Source organism: Cydia pomonella, chromosome 4 (genome assembly GCF_033807575.1).
Source record: "Cydia pomonella isolate Wapato2018A chromosome 4, ilCydPomo1, whole genome shotgun sequence".
NCBI classification, from domain to species: Eukaryota; Metazoa; Arthropoda; class Insecta; order Lepidoptera; family Tortricidae; genus Cydia; species Cydia pomonella.
In genome coordinates, this window is record NC_084706.1 from 244007 (window position 1) to 265013 (window position 21007).

General features: G+C 36.0%; 1 protein-coding gene across 1 annotated transcript in view; it reads left to right on the forward strand.

Annotated features, from left to right (window-relative positions):
* The first annotated feature begins 230 nt into the window (after nt 1–230).
* Nucleotides 231–21007, forward strand: part of LOC133517420 (uncharacterized) — a 55920-nt gene continuing 35143 nt past the window's right edge. The window contains exon 1 of the mRNA XM_061850736.1: nt 231–2726. Within this exon, the coding sequence (XP_061706720.1) occupies nt 2724–2726 (3 nt within the window). The 5' untranslated portion in view covers nt 231–2723. The remainder of the gene's footprint in view (nt 2727–21007) is intronic.

The window sequence follows — 21007 nt, forward strand, 5'->3', positions numbered from 1 at the left end:
GCGATACAACCGGCTGACTATTTTTTTAATTTATGATAGCATCAAAATTATCACGTGACAAAGTATCAACCGGGAGGCGATGTCTGACGAAATTTGCGTTTGGCTCGCGGTCTACATACAATTTATCCTGGAAATCATCCCTTACGACGTATGCCTATGGAAGAGATACTCGTACATTCATGGAAATATAAATTTACGCAAACAAAGTCGCGAGCAGAAGCTAGTAAGAATCCATGCGCCGGTACTCTATTTTGTAGGTATTATATTTGTAGACCACGTTTACAATATCATGTATTAGGTACTCAGCAACGATACACAAACGTTAGTTACGTTTCCTGTTGTTCGGTATAATTATTGAAAGTCATAATGTAATGATAGTCATATTATCATTAGTCATAACTCTGAAACTTAACTATTCAGGAATTTCCTTAGGTTATCCTATAGATAGGTTAGGTTTGTTTTATGGCAATCCTGAAAAATTCCGCGTTTCTGAGAAAAAACAATTTATGGCTAACGAAAATGCGGACAAACAATACATTATGACTTAAAACTTTATGGGAAACAATAGAGACCTCGTTAGTTAGTACATATACAATCTTATTGATTCTCTAAGTTTGATTAAAAATCCAAATAAATATTACTTACGCATAAGAAACTACTTAGATAAGTTAGATAGGTACTCACTATAAAAATCAAAACAAGTAGGTAAGTAATTTTATCTTGTAGAGTCTACAACGTGGACAAATATTTCTAGAAAAATCCTTGATGACAATATTTCCTCCAAGTTCGTTCACTATTTGCATCTTTAAACACATATATAATAATATTTAATTTATTGCAGAATGTGCAATGTCGTGATCAGTCGCATTAATGAAAGTCGACTAAATCCTAAGCGAGTGAAAGCACATCTTAGGTCAAGACAACAAACGCGGAAACAGGTACTTTTACCTGCGAGTATTGGACGAGCGGGATGTCCGCACCAAGCCCTTCATCACTTTCGTAACCTAGTGGGTACGACTAATACCTACTTACCTACTAAAGTATTAGTCTATGTAATAATACATTTTTCATTTTTCACGCTCTGAAAGTGGGTCGTTGTTGCTCTAAAAAGTGTGCAGAAAAAAATTACGCGTCTGCTCTAGAGCACTGTAAATACGTTTTTTCTAATTTTTTTATTAAAAAATGTTGGTTTAACTTTCGGTTTAAATTTCCATTCTGATAATTAACTACCCATTCCATAAATAACGATATTTTTACTTTACCTAAATTGAAAATACCCTCAAGAAATGCTACCTACTGAAGTTTATACTTAGACGTATTTTATTAACTACCTATTTACTTTCCTCGTATTCGAAATGAAAAGTAGAGTGTTTAACTCGGGTGATAGGCGCCACATCAGTCTCGGAGTCTCGGACTATTGGCGCTCTTACTACGCCAAACCACCTCGACAGAAATGGGTGCCTTTCATCCCTCGGTTAACAATCTACTAATAATCAATTCTAATGTAAATATGACTATTTAGAGACTTATGGGGCACTGCCTCCCCTTTACATGTTCCACTTTAAATGAATACCTGTCCATTTCAATTCTGTCTAAAGAAAGGACACTTTGCATGAGGAATTTCGTACATTGACCCACCTGTTCCTATCTCTATCGCACGCGCGTACCTAATTATAATGCTGTCGCGGCCATGATGCAGGTCAATGCCACAGTGCGGGCGGGATCGCAATACGGATAATTAATATTATGCCCGTGCGATACGGGAATATACGGATAGGATCAGGCGGGCGGGTCAATGTACGAAATTCCTCGTGCCAAAGCGTCGGGATTCTTTAGAGGGTCGAATTTAACTAGTCTTAAGAGACATTAAGATGTTATCTATCCGAATTGATAACAAAATGTTTCCTTCCTTCCGGAGGAAAAAGAGAATTGATTGGAATTTAGAAAGGTAAAGTCTAAGAGAAAAACGTGCACGTTAGTTTGATATCCAAAACAGATGCAGGCGATGTACTGCGCCATAATAGTACATTACGATACAAGTGCGAAAAATAGGAAATTCGAAACGAGTGGCGATAAATTAAAACACGACCGAAGGGAGTGTTTTAAATCGACACGAGTTGCGAATTACCTATTCGCACATGTATCGTACAACGTTTTACAGTACATATGGCCCTTTAAATGTTCGACACAGTAACATAATATGCTACTTCTCGCACTAGTGCTATAAAGTAGCCCCATATGTACTGTAATATATGTTTTGCAGTCACTGAATTGTCAAACGTCAACTTTTGACAATCAAGCAGGGCGCTAGCTTGGTATTACAGCCTGATTACAGCGGAGTCGAGCAAATTTCAACGCTACAAAAGTAAAGGGCATGTCCTACTGTACCACGGCCGCGGGCCGGTGCTTTCATAAGGCACATCACGTGCGTTTATTCTCTCGAGAGAAAGAATGGTTGGTGAGCGGTTGAAGCGGGCCGGTGTCGGTGTCGGTAGCGCGAATCTCGATCGCAGCCAGAAGACGGTTCGCGCGGCTTCGTCGCGCATGCGCCAGTTTCGACACCGCTGCGTTTTCGCGGGAAACTAACGGACGTTAGACATTTAAATATTTATTTGTCTTTTTTTATTAATCAAAGTGCACACAGTGAACTAACAATAGTTGCTTGCATTGATTGTTTGTCATAACATTTCACAAGTGAAATACCTACCTGAAATCCCGAAACAATGGTGAGTGAACATAATTATTATATTATAGATCGTGTCATTCACGACGACGCGTGCCTTGACAAATCTGCGTGTCATGGTGGACGAGACGAACTATATACCAGACACATAATATAGTTATATATTATGTTGTTGTAATAATATAGTTGGCATAATATAGTTATATATTATGTGTCTGATAAAATTAATGTCTAGTAACTTTGTAAAATAAGTACAATAACCGTCGTCCTGCGACTCGTCTTGACAGATAGGTCAAGTGTGGAAGTGTTTCGAAAATAGTAAGTTACTGTAAAATGATTTTTCTATATGAAAGCTATATCAAGTTCCAGACCTCATTTAAGTATTATAACATGATAGTAGTGATGGTCTACTTTAAACTGGCATATATTATCAACATATTTTAAAAATACAACATACGATTTTAAAAATTATTATAAATTTAAAATTTTTGGTGTAAATAAGCATATTTTACAGTGGTTTGTAGTAACCACTTACTTTACCAACCAACATAAGTACAAGACATGGTGGCAAATAAGCATAGGGTCCGCCTGATGGTAAGCAGCCTCCGTAGCCTATGGACGCCTACAACTCCAGATGTGTTACATGCGCGTTGCCGACCCTAACACTTCACACCCTCACTGAGCTCTAAGTAAATAAGTAAAAGATTACTTGTAAAAGTTTCAATAAATTGATAACGAGATGCCGCAAATCGCAAGCATGACATCCTGTATCATGTCATGTGCACTGAGCTGAGACCGGCAGGGAGCGGGTTGTGCGTGTATTTTTAGCGAATTGATTCTATACTGAATTAGATGTCATGTAAGACTAGCCAAATCAAATCCTTTATAATTTCAGGATTTTCTACACAGCACAGAACTTGGCACCCATATAGATCTCAATTGTTTTGTCGGCGAGTCAACAACGACACATATTCTTTAACACATATTCATTGTTGGGTTTCAGATTATACTATTTGTATCAAACCTAAAAAAGGAGCATAGTTTGTCATTCGTTAAATTATTATACTTTTAATTTTGTAAAAACGAGTAAGTAAATGAAATATTCCTATAAAATCTTCCCAACGTATTTTTAGGCACCCAGTACAAGTCAGTTGGTTTATATCATTTAGTACCTATCTATGGGACCATATAAGTACCTAATTGATGTAATATCCATTAGGGTCATACATATATTATAGCTAACGCGTTCGCATCTTTCCTGTAGGCTAAGGGAACCTAAAGCTAATTTTAGAGACTCAAATAAGAAAAACGGGACATCTAATGTTTTCTTACCCAACAATGACGATACATTTTTAGGGTTCCGTAGCCAAATGGCAAAAAACGGAACCCTTATAGATTCGTCATGTCCGTCTGTCTGTCCGATTATGTTACAGCCACTTTTTTCCAAAACTATAAGAGCAATACTGTTCAAACTTGGTAAGTAGATGTATTCCATGAACCGCATTAAGATTTTTACACAAAAATAGAAAAAAAAACAATAAATTTTGGGGGTTCCCCATACTTAGAACTGAAACTCAAAAAATCTTTTTTCATCAAACCCTTACGTGTGGGGTATCTATGGATAGGTCGTTAAAAATGATATTGATGTTTGTAATATCATTTTTTTCTAAACTGAATAGTTTGCGCGAGAGACACTTCCAAAGTGAAAAAATGTGTGTCCCTCCACCCCCCCCTGTAACTTCTAAAATAACAGAATGAAAAATCTAAAAAAAATATATGATATACATTACCATGCAAACTTCCACCGAAAATTGGTTTGAACGAGATCTAGCAAGTTTTTTTTTTTAATACGTCACACACCAAGACGAGGAAAATAGGTACTAACTGTTAAACTTAACTTAAACTGTTGAACAAGTCAAATCCCAATTAACGCTATTAAATATATATATATATATATATAAGTAAATTCCAAATAGTTCATAGAATCAGGCGTTACTTTGCGGAAATCCATATTAATTAAAACAAAAAATACCTATTACTTTGTTTATCCGCGAAAAGATAACGTGCTAGTCCATCAGTGCTAACGCGTTATACTTACGTGCGTATTTTTACATGCAATTAATGTATTTTTACATGCAATTAATGTATTTTTACATGCAATTAATGTACTTTTACATGCAATTAATGTATTTTTACATGTAATTAATTAATGCAAATACGCACGTAAGTATAACGGGTTAGCACTGATTGACTAGCACGTTATCTTTTCACGGATAAACAAAGTAATATTTTTTTGTTTTAATTAAGTCAATTCCACCAGCAAAAATTAGGAAACAGCTCAAAATTTGCATCTTATTACCTACTTTGTCACTCATGTGGATAAACTTGTGGTGCAACTTTCTCATCGTTTTTGAAATATTAAGAGAGCCTGTGTTAGTGAAAAATAAATTTGGAATCTTAGTGTGTATACTTACTAAGGAGTAATGGAATGTTAAGTATGTTCTAACAAATGCGTTGTTGGTTTGATGGCCGGCCGGAGGTCTCCGTGCGGTCGCAATTTCGCAACGAATCAACAACGGGATTCGGCACAACCTAAGCTAGGCATTTAGGCGTTCTGGTTGTAGGTACCGTGAAGTGAACCGGCTTAATGTGACTTAAGGTAAATTTGTTACCTAGTGTACTCTTCGTGGTCGTGTAAAAATTATAATAGTTAGGGAGGCGAATAGGGGAATTTTCGGTAATACTCGAGCGTGGCAGTTTAAGATATGAGAGATACCTTAGACCTAATAGAACAACCTTGTAAAGTATTTAGCTCTATATGTAGTGACGCGCGCCTAGGATAGACGATCAGATTAGTAAAAAAAAAACGATAGTCTGAAATACTCGAGCGCGTCAGATTAAGATATTGGGGGTTGATTTTAGTGTTTTAAGACTAAATTTAACTAATCTGACGATAAGTCCTTGACGCCGCCGAGTTATAGGGTCGCGAACTTGTAAAAAAAAAACGTTAATCCGGCATTCTCGAGCGCGATTTTTTTATTTTTTATTTTGAAGAATATAATCTAAAACTTACTAAAAATACAAAATCTGCCGGTTTCCGCATGACCGGAAGTGTGGAGGAGCCATTTCGTCTTCCGAATAACGCGTTGCGGCATATAAGTCGCGAACGATACATTTTACAAAAAAAAAGTTTAAATAAACATAAAAGGTAATTTTATTTTACACAAAAAAGGTCTCTTTACATTTTTGTCCAAAGTTAAAACTTTTTGACTTGAAGCATCATAAAAACTCAAACTCCCGGTTTTTAGGGTTCCGTAGCCAAATGGCAAAAAACGGAACCCTTATAGATTCGTCATGTCCGTCTGTCTGTCCAATTATGTCACAGCCACTTTTTTCCGAAACTATAAGAGCTATACTGTTCAAACTTGGTAAGTAGATGTATTCTATGAACCGCATTAAGATGTTTATACAAAAATAGAAAAAAAAAACAATAAATTTTGGGGGTTCCCCATACTTAGAACTGAAACTAAAAAAAAACTTTTTTCATCAAACCCATACGTGTGGGGTATCTATGGATAGGTCTTTAAAAATGATATTGAAGTTTTTAATATCATTTTTTTCTAAACTGAATAGTTTGCGCGAGAGACACTTCCAAAGTGTAAAAATGTGTGCCCCCCCCCCCCCGTAACTTCTAAAATAACAGAATGAAAAATCTAAAAAAAATATATGATATACATTGCCATGCAAACTTCCACCGAAAATTGGTTTGAACGAGATCTAGTAGTTTTTTTTTAATACGTCATAAAATTATAAAAAAAATTTTTTTTTCATCAGACCCATACGTGTGGGGTATCTAGGGATAGGTCTTCAAAAATAATATTTAGGTTTCTAATATCATTTTTTTCTAAACTGAATAGTTTGCGCGAGAGACACTTCCAAAGTGGTAAAATGTGTGTCCAAAGTGGTATAAAATGTTGAACGAGATCTAGTAAGTAGATTTTTTTTTAATACGTCATAAATGGTACGGAACCCTTCATGCGCGAGTCCGACTCGCACTTGGCCGCTTTTTGAGTATATCTCGAAAACTGAGGGTGTTAATAAAAATTTATATGAAATAACGATGATTAAATTATGTGACTTTTATTATATCTCAAATTTTTTTAAAGGAAAAAAAAAGAAACCAAAAAACCTTTTTCGGTCAGATTAAGAGAACCCACCAACATTTTTGTCAGATTAAGAAAATATGCTTTCAGGATACCGAGATAAACCTCCCCTATGAAAATCTGACGCGCTCGAGTATTTCAAAAAAACTTTTTTTTTTGCATTTTCAAAAATTCATCGTAACTTATCGTCACGCCGAAATCGTCAGTTTTTTTAAAGGGAGCTTCCTTGGGGCCTACTTAACACCCCTCCGAAAATCTGACGCGCTCGAGTAAATTTTTTTTTTTTGCATTTTTGACTACTTTATATTCCTATCCCCACCACGAAAACCGGCAGATTAGTATACCGTTGTTATCAGAGGCACTTGGGGCATACGTAGTATGAATATCTGACGCGCTCGAGAATGCCCAAGTAACTGTTTTTTTTAACATTTTTGAAAAACCTTACACGCCAAACCCACCGCTAAAATGATTTTTATCATACGAGCTTTTCTTTTCGAAATTATTTTATCTTTCGATTTTGATAGGTCTCGACGGCGCCGTTGAATTACGCCATTTAGCTACCTCGCCTCCCTAACTATAAGTAGTTGTTATTGCTATCGGCCTCCTCTAGCTAGACAAACTTGTATGAGCTTATGACGTTTATCTACACACCAGTGGCGGCGCGTCACAAATATTCATAGGGAACCCGGAACTAATTTTGCTTTCCTTTTCTCCATGAACCGATCGTGAAAGTACTCAACGGGCTGAAATTAGATAAGCCGGTGGGAATCGAGTTCTTTGAACGATCCGCCACTGCTACACACATATCTAGTAAATAATGGCCAAGATTAAGATAAACTGTTTTGTCACAACAAATTTCTTATCTGTGAAAATGTTGTAATTGCTTCATTACTACATCAAATTCGATTTGATGATGACATTCAAATTTGGAACATCTCTGAAAAAAAAGCAATTCGATTCGACCTTCATTCTAATATCATTCGAGATGCATTTTCGTTCGACATAAAATGTAAATTGCATATAATTTTAACAAATCTCGCATGTTAATTTCTGTCGAACGATACGGACATAGGCCCCCGACTCTGGTTTGTTTCTGAATTAAAAAAAACTAGGTACGAATGCGTGACATGCGTGAAATTTCTTTTCATTTACCGCCATTTGACGTACAGTTTATCCTTTAATTAGTTTTAAGTATAAAATGAGTTTGTATTGTTGGTTTTAAAGTAACGATAGCAAAAGTTTGGTTTAAAATGAGCAAAAAAGATATTTCGGCCACGACGCTGCCACATATCCGCGAGTTCCGCCAAAAGAGCGACGATGCCCCAATGTTGGCTGTAATTTGGGTCAGTGAATATATCGTAGAAAGTTTATAATTTGTGTGTAGATAAAAAAGTGTATGTAACTCTACATAATTAGGCATTAAGCACTTGTGTGGTCCTTTTAAGAAATTTCATTATGTAGCAGTCACATAATAGTACATTACGATACAAGTGCGAAAAATAGGAAATTCGAAACGAGTGGCGATAAATTAAAACACGACCGAAGGGAGTGTTTTAAATCGACACGAGTTGCGAATTACCTATTCGCACATGTATCGTACAACGTTTTACAGTACATATGGCCCTTTAAATGTTCGACACAATAACATAATATGCTACTTCTCGCACTAGTGCTATAAAGTAGCCCCATATGTACTGTAAACTACTATTAAATAACACTTGCACCGTCTAGGCTATCAAAATCGCTACCAACTTAGCTTAGTCTAACTAGCCTAGTCGGTAGTGACCCTTTCTATGAAGCTGAAGGTCCTGGGTTATTGCTGGCTCAAGTATATTGCTGTCCCGCCCATGATGCCGGCGCTCAAGTATATTGTTGTCCCGCCCATGATGCCGGCGCTCAATGTGACTGTGTAACAAGCAGAAACGTCTGAAAACTATGCTATTAAGCTTAGAATAAATGGAAAAATTACTGCCTTGGGTGAGACTTGAACTCACGGCCTCTGGATCGATACTCCAGCGCTCTGCCATCTGGGCCACCAAGACCTCATCCATAGGCAGCAAATTTTCGCACCATATGGGTCTTGGGGACCCTAGCGACATCTACCGTAAGAACACTCCACTTCCACTTTTATATTTATTCTAAGCTTAAAACACATTATTTTTGAAATCGGAGAATTATCCCTGAAAAACCAACAGGCCGCGCAAACTTACTTACGGTGTACACAATTATACTGTATACTTTTGGTTTTAAAATCCTTCGTTTTCATAGGTGCATGAGATAATTCAAAGTTTGCACGGAACCCTCGGTGCCTGAGTTAAACGAATAAGCACTTGCCAATTTTTTTAAATTGGTTATAATAATTTTACACTCCGCTTTGGCATTTTCTATTTACCTACAAATACTACAATACATCGACCGTGTTTAGCTGTCGAAGGCCCATAATTTGAATACTATTAAGTCATTAGATAGGCATACGATCTTCTGTTAGGTAAAGTGGATGCCAGTTGGCTAATGCGGGTGAAGACAAAGCACTGCGTTTAACTATTTACCTTCGGAATTGATATAGATATTTGTAAGCTTGTTTTATTTCTTGGTGTTTATTTTAAGTATTTGTTTTTCTAAGACCCGGGTTGAAAGAGATACTGTTCTACCTTAGGGCCGAAAAGTGGTGTAGTCGGAAGTCGGACCAAGCTAACACTGCATGGCATTTGCAATGACAAAGTGAGACAATGTCAAATCTCTATGAAAATATGAATATGAGGTCTATAATGGCACTCCCCACCGCGATGCAAAGTTCACTTAGACTGAGTGTAGCCTCCGCGCGCGACACTGCGGGAAACTTTACGCTAACTGTAGCATCCTCCGCCATGTCAACAGATACGGACTTACGGACTATCTGAGGTGGGGAATGTAAACGCTCGAGGTACATTTCTGATAATATTTAATTCTATTTTTTCTTCAAACTAATAACAGAAATATCGTCTATCGTTGTTGCTTGCCGTTGTTGTTGTTGTTGATCTTTATTCCTTCAGCAGGGCGATGGTTCTGAATTACCATATACCACGAGACTGTGAAGGTTTCCAATCTCCACAGTACCTATAGGTGTATAGGTTCTGATATATTATGCTTATAGTAAATTGTTGACCAAGGGATGAAAGATGATGCCTTTACCTGAGTACTCTTATTTTTCATTTCGAATACAAGGAAAGTAAAATACATGTGTTTTTAAAAAATATGACTAAGTACAAACTTTTATAGTATTTTTTAGGGTACTTTCAATTAACATTTTAGGTAAACGTATTTTATGTATGGAATGGGGGGTTAAACATCAGAATGGAAATGGTACAACCAATACATTTAAAATCTAATTTTAATAATATTATATTTTATTTACAATAGCACTGTACAAAATACATATATACAGAGGTATTACTTTACTATAACTTGTTTAAAATAGGCCCCTTAAATTTTGATTGCGTATCGTAAAAAAAATAAAAAAAACCGTACTTGGAAATTAAAATGCTCTAGAGCAGAAACGTATCAGTTTTCTACACACTTTATACAACCACGACCCACTTTCAGAGCATGAGAAATTAAAAAAAAAATGATTAAGACGTAGGTACTAGATATTTATGTAACACTATGATTGAGAAGGCACTTATATAAAAATATAATATTTATTCGTTAGGTGCTCTTTCTAATTTTGCTTAGTGAGCTCAGTCCTTTCATTTCGTTTCTCATATATTCTACAACGATTGGTAGCGTGCCCAGAAGGCTGACTGCATTGCCCCTCTGGATAGCAATGCTTATCCGCTGGGCGAAATACAGGCAAGCCCTTCTGGTCACCCGAAGCCTCTAAGGCGCTTTGTTGCTTATAGAGGTGCCACGCGCTAGGGCCCCATAATTTCTCATATTATGTAATGTACACCCAGGTGCAAAATGGCATGGACACGTTAATGAATGAATTCATTCATAAGGTGGCCGTGCAATTTTGCAGCTCGCTGTACTTATCATACCAAAACTTGTTTTATTTGTAATATTTAAGTAGATGAATTTTTATTTGTCACTCAACCTCGATGATATTTCCTTTAGCACACCAGCTCCCTAATTGAACAGCAAATATTGAACTAATCGAAAGTGCGTATCGATGTCGAAGCTTACGAATCTACAAGAACCATGATAATCCATTCATTATTATGTTTGCATGGTCACTGTCACTGGGCGATGGTTAAATATTACGTCACCAACCGTGTTTATGTTTATAGCATTATGGAACTCACTTCTTTTAAATCTATAGATTTAAAATCCTCAGCCCGCTATAACTTGGATCTTTTCCAATTGAGAGTGAATAGACATCTCTTAGGTAAGCATGCTCCATTCTAGACCGCATCGCCACTTACCATTGTGAGATTGTGGTCAAATACCTTTATCCAATAAAATAAAGCTTAATAGGAAAATGGTTCAGAAGTATTTTTGCCGAGGAACGGAAAGAAACTCATTTTGACCATCTAAATGCCTATTTTCGGGAAATGCCGTTAAATATACCTACTTTCCACGGCAAATTTATAATTTAAAAACCTACGATGGACGAAACTCAGGGCATACTCTAAATATGTAGCCCCAACTCTAGAAAAAATAATAGAAAACCCCGGTAACACACACGAAAACACAGAAAAATACGATATTCTTGATTTTCAGCATCACATTAGTGAATCACATATGACATGATATAATTTTAGTTGAATACAAATTTCCGTAAATATTTTGACCAATCTTTCATTTAAGGTAGTGTTTAAAAAATTAATTCTGAAAATAAGTACAAGTGTAGTATTTTGTTTATTTTGCGCCTTATTATTTTGAGCTGTCAAACTTTAAAGCTTTTTTTTTATTAAGAAACAGTCTTAAAATAAACATATGAGCAACTTCGCTAATAGTTACACATTGATTTCGTTATAGACCTCTAGTTTCCTAATTTTAAATTTCGAAGTACTTACCATTGAAAAAATAATAATTGTGTAAACTTATAGTGTACATAATCCTGAGGAGAGAGGAGAAAAGCCTGAGAGAGCAAGGGATTCATTGACGCACACCTGGCACTAAACCGTGCAGAATGGAAGAAGAGGACAGGGAGGGCCGACCCCAAGTAAATGGGATAAGGTCTGGGAAGAAGAAGAAGTACTTACAATTGAAAAAATAATAATTGTGTAAACTTATAGTGTACATAATCCTGAGGAGAGAGGAGAAAAGCCTGAGAGAGCAAGGGATTCATTGACGCACACCTGGCACTAAACCGTGCAGAATGGAAGAAGAGGACAGGGAGGGCCGACCCCAAGTAAATGGGATAAGGTCTGGGAAGAAGAAGAAGTACTTACAATTGAAAAAATAATAATTGTGTAAAGTTATAGTGTACATAATCATATATGTCATTATTAGAATTTATTTTTGACGATCACAATATAGATTCGTATAAATTGACATGAATGTAATCTGTAATGCAATCGTATGTTGTGTAATAAATAAATCTAAATAAAAGCGTAAATGTATGTAATATATATATATATATACATTATATAGAACCGAGAAAATACTTAATTATTAATTCGGTGTCATTTTCGACTAAATTAAAAATGTTGACGTAGATTTTATCTAAATCGGTTCAGCGGTTATTGATTCCCGTACAAATTTCCATCTCCCTTTTTACACCCTTACGGGATGATTTTTGGGATAAATAAAAACCATCCCATGTTGTCACCGGAACGCAAACTATCTCTATACCGAATTTATTGGTCCAAACTAAATTGGTTCAGGCATTTTGCGTGAAGATGAGGAATATAAAAGTTTATGACAACGTTACCAAACTTGGCCTAATAGCTTAAGCGATATACAATTGAGCAACCCCGATTTCAAATTTACACCAAAAATGCATCCTTACGTGCTAAGGGCTAATCCTACCAAAGGAAATCTTGTGTTCACGCAACGCCGTATTTTATGAGCTGCACCTTCGGCTACTACACATTCTTTTTGGGTTGATCGTATATCATATCAGTATGATTTTCATATGCTTCACTGACAAAGTGACTCTTGTCTTGCCAAATTATAAGTAACATTAAGTTCAAGTAGTGGTCACTTTGCGACACGATGCAATCGTACTCGACTGTTTATCAAATATTCCAATTAAACCGGACCTTGATTAGCACCATTTAACTTCCAAAGTACGTTTAAGGCGGATATTGGTGGGCGCGATGAAGCACCTATAATTAAGAGAATGAACAAAGAATACTCGCAAGCAAACGATCTAAATTGTAATAAAAATAATTACAAAGATGAATGAACTCACATCCTGATTGATCGGCGCGATAATATTTATGATAACCTCTGAACCGGCGTGCCCGGCCCTGAGCCCCTGCTGCCTATATGTAGCAGCCGTAATTAGTAACAACAAATGACTGCCGAATTTATGTAGCACGCGTAGCGTGATGGTCCTTGGTATAACAAATATTTTAAATATCTTTAGTCGATCGCAATTAAATTTTAACCTTGTTATTTCCACTATTTTATGATGAATAAATAGTGGAATTTATGTTGTACAAGAAAACGTTTTAATTAATTGCCTAGTATGTTTTATTGTAAGTATGACTGACAGCGGATCGATCTGTGGTAATCATGACGTGTGCGACTACCGACCGGTAGCAATAAAAAATAGTTATAATAAAAAATACGGTGAAAACTGCGCCGGGCAGTCACGCGCCTAAGCTTTTTAGAGTTCCGTACTAAATAAAAAACAGCTATTTATTGAATAGGTACCTTAATTTGTAGAAATCTAATTTATTGGGTAGGCAAGAAGCTAGCGTCAACAAGGAACACCAATAATTTCGCGATGGCCGGCCGCTCTAAGTTTTTCTTTGTGCTCCAAGCACGTCAAAGTGATTTCGGAGATAGGTGAAAAAATATAGACTTTCAAACATCACCGACCTCCAGTGTCACTGTGACGTACCATTTATGGGGCACTCTGCATTACTAGTATTTGACGTAATCTTAAAAAAACCTACATTAATTTAATTTTTGGGCAATAATAATATTAAGGGTCGGAACCGGTTTTTTTGAAACCCCGACATTGACCAATATTTTTAATAATGTTATGCTGTTTACGTAGGATTGAATCATGTATATAGGTAACAACTTCATATTATTAAATTGTCGCATTAAAAATGAAATAATAAACCAAATAACCATAAAGAGCGTAATAATACCGGTATTCATGCACCAAGAAAACCCTGATGTATTGGCCTGCAGTGAAACTTGGTGCAAAAAACTTGAAATCGAGAGAGTGAGGTTAGGTAGCTATCAACTGGCGGGGAGCTACTGTCGCTCGAACATCGAGCACGGCGGCGTGGCGCTGTACACACGTGATGATATTAGTTATCGTCAACGTAATGACCTGCAAAACCTTGCTGTCGAATTTCATTTTGAATTTACTGCCATAGAAATTTGTCAACTAAGATTAATTGTTATTGTTTTATATCGGACCGGAAACGGTGATTTTGACTTATATTTAAATAACTTGGAACTATTATTAGACAGACTTACTATAGAGAATAAAAGGTTCATTCTGGTCGGCGACCATAACGTCGATTTTATGTCTGATAACGTAATGAGGCGGCGGGTAGACGAGATCCTACAAAGCTATATGTGTAGAAATTGTGTTGAGTTTCCAACCCGTGTGTCCGCGCACAGTGCCAGTAGCATTGACTGCGGACTAGTGCCGCGCGACTGCGGGGACATTCTGGCTACGCCACTTGATACGCCCATTAGTGACCATAATGCACAAGTGTTTAACTTGCCCGCTACGGAAACTAGACAAAAAACCAGACCAAATAATTTTATCGAAAAAAGACTGTTTATTGATCAATCGTTTATTACATTTTATGTTGACATTGAAAATTATAATTGGAATTTTGTATTTGATGACATGATCTCTATTAACGAAAAATTTAGTAAATTATTTAATGTATTACGATATTATATTGACATTCATTTTCCGATAAAAAAAGTATTGATAAAAAAACATAAACAAGTGCCATGGCTTACAGATTCCCTTTCGAAACTTATGCTAAACTATAATGATCTGACAGAAATAAAACGTCAATATCCGGAACTAACGAATATCTCTGAATGCATCAATAACCAAGCAGATCGCATCAAAGCTGAAACTCTTAGTGCTCGGCGAGAATACTATGCAAACCGAATAGTCAATAGTAAGAATCCGCCGAAGGAAATGTGGCGCGTAGTAAACGTCGAAACGTCCACAAAACCTTCGGGGACTACCATCTTACTTAAAGATGAAAGTGGACACACTGTACCGCCTTGCAATGTACCAGAACACTTGAACCAACACTTTCTTACAATAGCTTCAAAATACAAAATTAACAATATAAGAAAATCGGACTCTGTACAGTACCTGCGAAATTACCTCGAAAATGCAGATATACCTAATTTTGTCCTCCCTACTATTACACTCACAGACTTAACTCAAACCCTGAGGTCTATGTTGAGAGCTCGGACCACCCTAGATGTATATGACATATCTCTGAACCTACTCGAGTGCATATGGCCGATTATTGCGGGGATACTATTAAAATTAATAAACACTATGTTCTCTTGCGGTGTGTACCCTGATGTACTGAAAAGCACCCGAGTATGTCCAGTTTATAAGGGAAAGGGCGAAAAAAGTTCTGTGGATAATTATAGACCAATAACTATTGTACCTAATATTTCAAAACTAATTGAATCAATATTATCAAAATGTTTAATGAACCATCTGGAGACAAATGACTTACTGACAGACAAACAATATGCATATAGGAAAAATAGGTCTACTACAACAGCTGCATTAAAAATACATGATTGCATAACAACAGCATTAGACATAAAGGACAAGGTGGCAGGGGTATTCTGTGACCTATCTAAAGCGTTTGATGTGATTAGTCATGACTTATTGCTAGAGAAGTTAAAGCACTACGGAATAAAAAATAATGTTCATAGGCTATTCACATCTTTCTTAGATAGCAGAAAACAGACAGTTGAGGTCAAAATTGTGGGTAAAAACCTTAAATCAATGGCAGGTAAACTAGAACTAGGAATACCTCAAGGTTCGTCACTCGGGAACACCTTGTTTTTGACGTTCATCAATGATCTTTCTGCTTCCGTTGCTGATGGTACAATGGTGCTGTTTGCCGATGACACCACTGTGATAGTAAATGCGCCCACATACCCACTGCTTGAACAAAAACTGTCACTGATATGCAGCCAACTACATGAGTGGTTCTCGTCAAACGGTCTCATCCTCAATGTTACGAAATCCAACGTGATGCTGTTTTCAACCGGAAATATCACAAATATCCCACAAATGCAGAGTCCGATGCCACGCTGCGACTCAACTAGATTCCTCGGATTCATAATGGACGCCAAACTAAACTGGAAAGCACACATAGACCAGTTGTGTGAAAGACTGTGCAGTGCTTTATTTGCACTGCGCAAACTGAAACCAATTGTTTCTAGTGATGCATTACTTCAGATTTATTATGCATATTTTTACTCAATCATGTCGTACGGTATAGTTCTGTATGGAAACTCGACAAACTCAGACAGAGTATTTAAACTACAAAAAAGAGCCGTACGTATCTTGGCAGGTGTGAATCCGAGGTACTCATGTCGCGAGTTGTTCAAAAAGTACCACCTAATGACGCATTACTCGCTATACATATATGAGGTAATTATGTTCACGCGTCTAAATATTCACTCGTTTAAACGTGCAAATATGCCCGGCAGAATAACCCGCCAGACGGGGAGATTGCTACCAGTGCGGCGGCGGCTCGCATTGTTAGATAAGTCTCCGCGAGTGATCGGCCCATCCTTATATGAGCGACTACCCGCCAGCCTCAGAAATGAAACCTCGAATGACAAGTTTGCACACGAACTGAAAGAACTTTTAATAGAAATGTCGCTATATTCCGTTAAAGAATATAGCGAAAAATAATTTATTATGTATTTCTTTTAGATTTATTTATGAACCTATTTTAAAACTGTGACATTTAATTTAATTTAATATGAATTGACATTGTATTAATATTTTTAGCAATTAAGATCGTTGACATATAATATATTTTTCATTATATTTTCCATTTAAATTATTTTACAGATAAAGTTATTTATAACTTAGTGTTTTTGTAAATATGTTTGTTTTTTTGTTCTTTTTGACATTTTCGACAATACCTAGGTTGTCCCTAGCTATGTATACATTGACATTTTCTTTTTGTGGTGACATTTCTTTATTTATTAATTTTATATATATTTTTTTTTTTTTTTTTGTTTTAATGTTAAGTTGACGATCTTTTAGTGAAAGCCTTTGTTTTATCCTTTTGTGTAAAATACTGTGTCTTTTTCTTTAAGAAATAAATAAATCTAATCTAATCTAATCTATTTTTTGTGTGAAGTGAAAACCGGTTCCGAGCCTTGTTCATATTATTATAATAACGATTACGCACTAGGTACGATTTTTGATTCGAACAAATTTTTGCCACTTTGTGCGTGTCGATATTGAATACCTTAACTAGTTACTTTAATGTCGATATTGAATACTGTTACTATTAATGTCTTATACAAGGTAGCCAAAAAATAGTATGTGCATTCCCGTTGCCAGGGAGGTTTTTGGATCATACTGAGCAACTTTTTACCCTCCCATTGAAAATGGACCAGCTAAATTGTATGAAACACTCAGAAAAAAATTTCGCGATTTCGGGGTTGGTCCCATAGTAAAAGTTGCTTAGTATATAAGCCCAAAACCTCCTTGGCAACGGAAATGCACATAGTTTTTGACCACTTTGTATATGATTGACATCATTGTAATATGGTGGTGTATAAGGTGATAATCTACATAAACTTAAAATGTAAAATGTGAACTGACAATTATTATTATTTACAATCGATTTTAACCTTACAGCACTTGTCACAGAGTAACGCCATCTATTGTCAATTTCTCTTATTACATAGGTCATTTTTTTACTAAATTAAACTTGTCTTAAACAATAAAAATTTAAAAATTATATATAAACTTGAAAATATAAAAAAAAAACAAAAGTTAGTCACCGGGCGAGATTCGAACCCGTAACACTCGTTTAGCAGTCCGCGTCTTAACCCGCTGGACCAGACGGACAGTGGCCGGCAACACGAAATTAGCGACCATATTCTGCGTCAAAAGAAAAACGAATGAAAACTTGAAAACACGCGTTTTCCCAAACATAAGACTAATCTAAATAGATTGTATACCCCCAAAAACATATACCAAATTTTAGCGAAATCGTTAGAGCCGTTTCCGAGATCAAACAATCAAATCGGGGGTAAACAATCGATTTAGATTAGTCTTATGTTTGGGAAAACGCGTGTTTTCGAGTTTTCATGCGTTTTTCTTTCGACGCCGAATATGGTCGCTAATTTCGTGTTGCAAGTCACTGTCCGTCTGGTCCAGCGGGTTAAGACGTGGGCGGCAAGAAACAACCAGTGTTATGGGTTCGAATCCCGCCCGGTGATTAACTTTTGTTATTTTTTTATATGTTCAAGCTTATATATAATATTTTTATTGTTCTAGACAAGTTTAATTTAGTAAAAAAAAGTTAAGATTATCACCTATACACCACCATATTACAATAAATAGTTATAACCGAGCAAAGCTCGGTCGCCCAGGTACTATATATATATTTATATATTTCCGGGATCTCGGAAACGGCTCTAACGATTTCGCTGAAATTTGGTATATGGGGGTTTTTGGGGGTATACAATCTATCTAGATAAGTCTTATGTTTGGGAAAACGCGTGTTTTCGAGTTTTCATGCGTTTTTCTTTCGACGCAGAATATGGTCGCTAATTTCGTGTTGCCGGCCACTGTCCGTCTGGTCCAGCGGGTTAAGACGCGGACTGCTAAACGAGTGTTACGGGTTCGAATCTCGCCCGGTGACTAACTTTTGTTTTTTTTTATATATTCAAACTTGTATATAATATTTAAATTTTTATTGTTTTAGACAAGTTTAATTTAGTAAAAAAATGTAGTTATGATTATCACCTATACACCACCATATTACAATAAATAGTTATAACCGAGCAAAGCTCGGTCGCCCAGGTACTATATATATATATATGACGACCGGTTTGGCCTAGTGGGTAGTGACCCTGCCTACGAAGCTGATGGTCCCGGGTTCAAATCCTGGTAAGGGCATTTATTCGTGTGATGAGCATGGATATTTATTCCTGAGTCATGGGTGTTTTCTATGTATTTAAGTATTTATAAATATTTATATATTATATATATCGTTGTCTAAGTACCCTCAACACAAGCCTTATTGAGCTTACTGTGGGACTTAGTCAATTTGTGTAATAATGTCCTATAATATTAAAATATATATATATATATATATATATATACAAGAATTGCTCGTTTAAAGGTATAAGATTCCAAGAATTTATATATATTGATTGAATACTCTTTTTTGTTCATTTTAGATCCTGGTCATCTGATGACTTAATCGTCGATTGAAAAAAATATTCTAATTTGCACCTTAATTTGTCGTGTTTTTACGCAAACTAAGAAGGACGTTATTTTCTTCATCACCGTCAGCCTCGAAATACAATAATAATTTATGGTGGTGGTCGGCATATACAAAGATTTATGTAATAATAATAGTCCTCATCGATTTTGATGACGGCGACCTCAGCAATTACGGATTACGCCGACTATGGGCCCTAATGTGGCTGGCCAGGCCGAACTTGGTCTTAAGACTCTTTTGCAGGTGTTACAATATAGTTGACCATATTCCATATACTTATATCAACACAACACGACACAACCATAAACTCATATTGCCGAGAGGTTTAATGACCCTCGTCCATCGCGGACTTGTTTACCTGTTGCTATCTATCCAGATGAACTAATCACTAGGCCTAGAATGGTTTGGAATACAGAAAGAACGGAATTTTTATTATTTAGTCACGCAATCTTGCGTCATCCTATTTAGATGACTTACTTTTAGTTCATGACATCTTTCGTTAGAAACATTGTTTAATTTAAAGCCGTAAGGAAAACGCAACTTGAATAAAAAAAATATAACGTTTTTACATCGTAAATAGATTAGGCCGTCAACTTGATCGCCAATTTAATGGATCGTGATCCACGTCAGAGATGCACAATGAATTCTATTTTGTTTGACAGATACGACTCGATTAATTGCGCAAGGGCAACATTTGTGCAGTCTCAGTCCCGATTTATTTCATTGTCTGTTTTTGCAGGAGGTACCTATATTCAGTTATTAGGGCAAAATGATTAATATATCATTTTGGTGTATATATTCTACAAACAATAAGGTAGATTATCATTAGAACCTCCTTGTTACATCTGCGAAATGTAATCTATGCGCCAAAGAAAATGGCGTACCACCGCGAGTGTTTAAAGTCACGTTTTAAAATAATCTAAATAAGCTTAAAACAAAAAAAATCGTAGTGGATTGTTATTATATTGCTTTTATTGTGTTTCTAGATATTATTAGAATACTTTTGCATAAGGCATCAAGGCATTTTAATTTTTTATTATTTTTTTAAATTTTCGTTACATGTGTGGCATCTCGCCAGTAGTCGTCACGAGATCGACCTAATGAAGAAGTGTGAAGGAACCCGGTGTTGGTTTGTGATAGGCATATGTTGTGTTGTGTGGCCTTTTTAGAATCCTCTTGGAGCAGTTAGGTCTCGGGTTGGTTTGTGAAATGTATATACTTGTTGTGAGAAAATTATAGTTTTGAATATTAATATCACGTTAAAAAAAACTGATTTATTTCTTACTTTTATAATAAAATGTGTGATCACGATTTTCATTATATCAGCAATTATTAGCGAGATAAATGCAAATAAACGAGTTATATCTGTCAATTATAATTTTACGACTAAAATGTAAAAAAAAATGTTTTATCACTCCCTTTTTAGCGCATTTAGAAATGTTTGTTCAGTAAGTGCAAGAAAAGGAAGTTTTTCTAGTATATTATCAAAAAGATTAGAAACACTTCATGCTTTGCTAGAGCACTATCTATAGTTTAAATATTTCGATACTATCCTATTTGGAAGC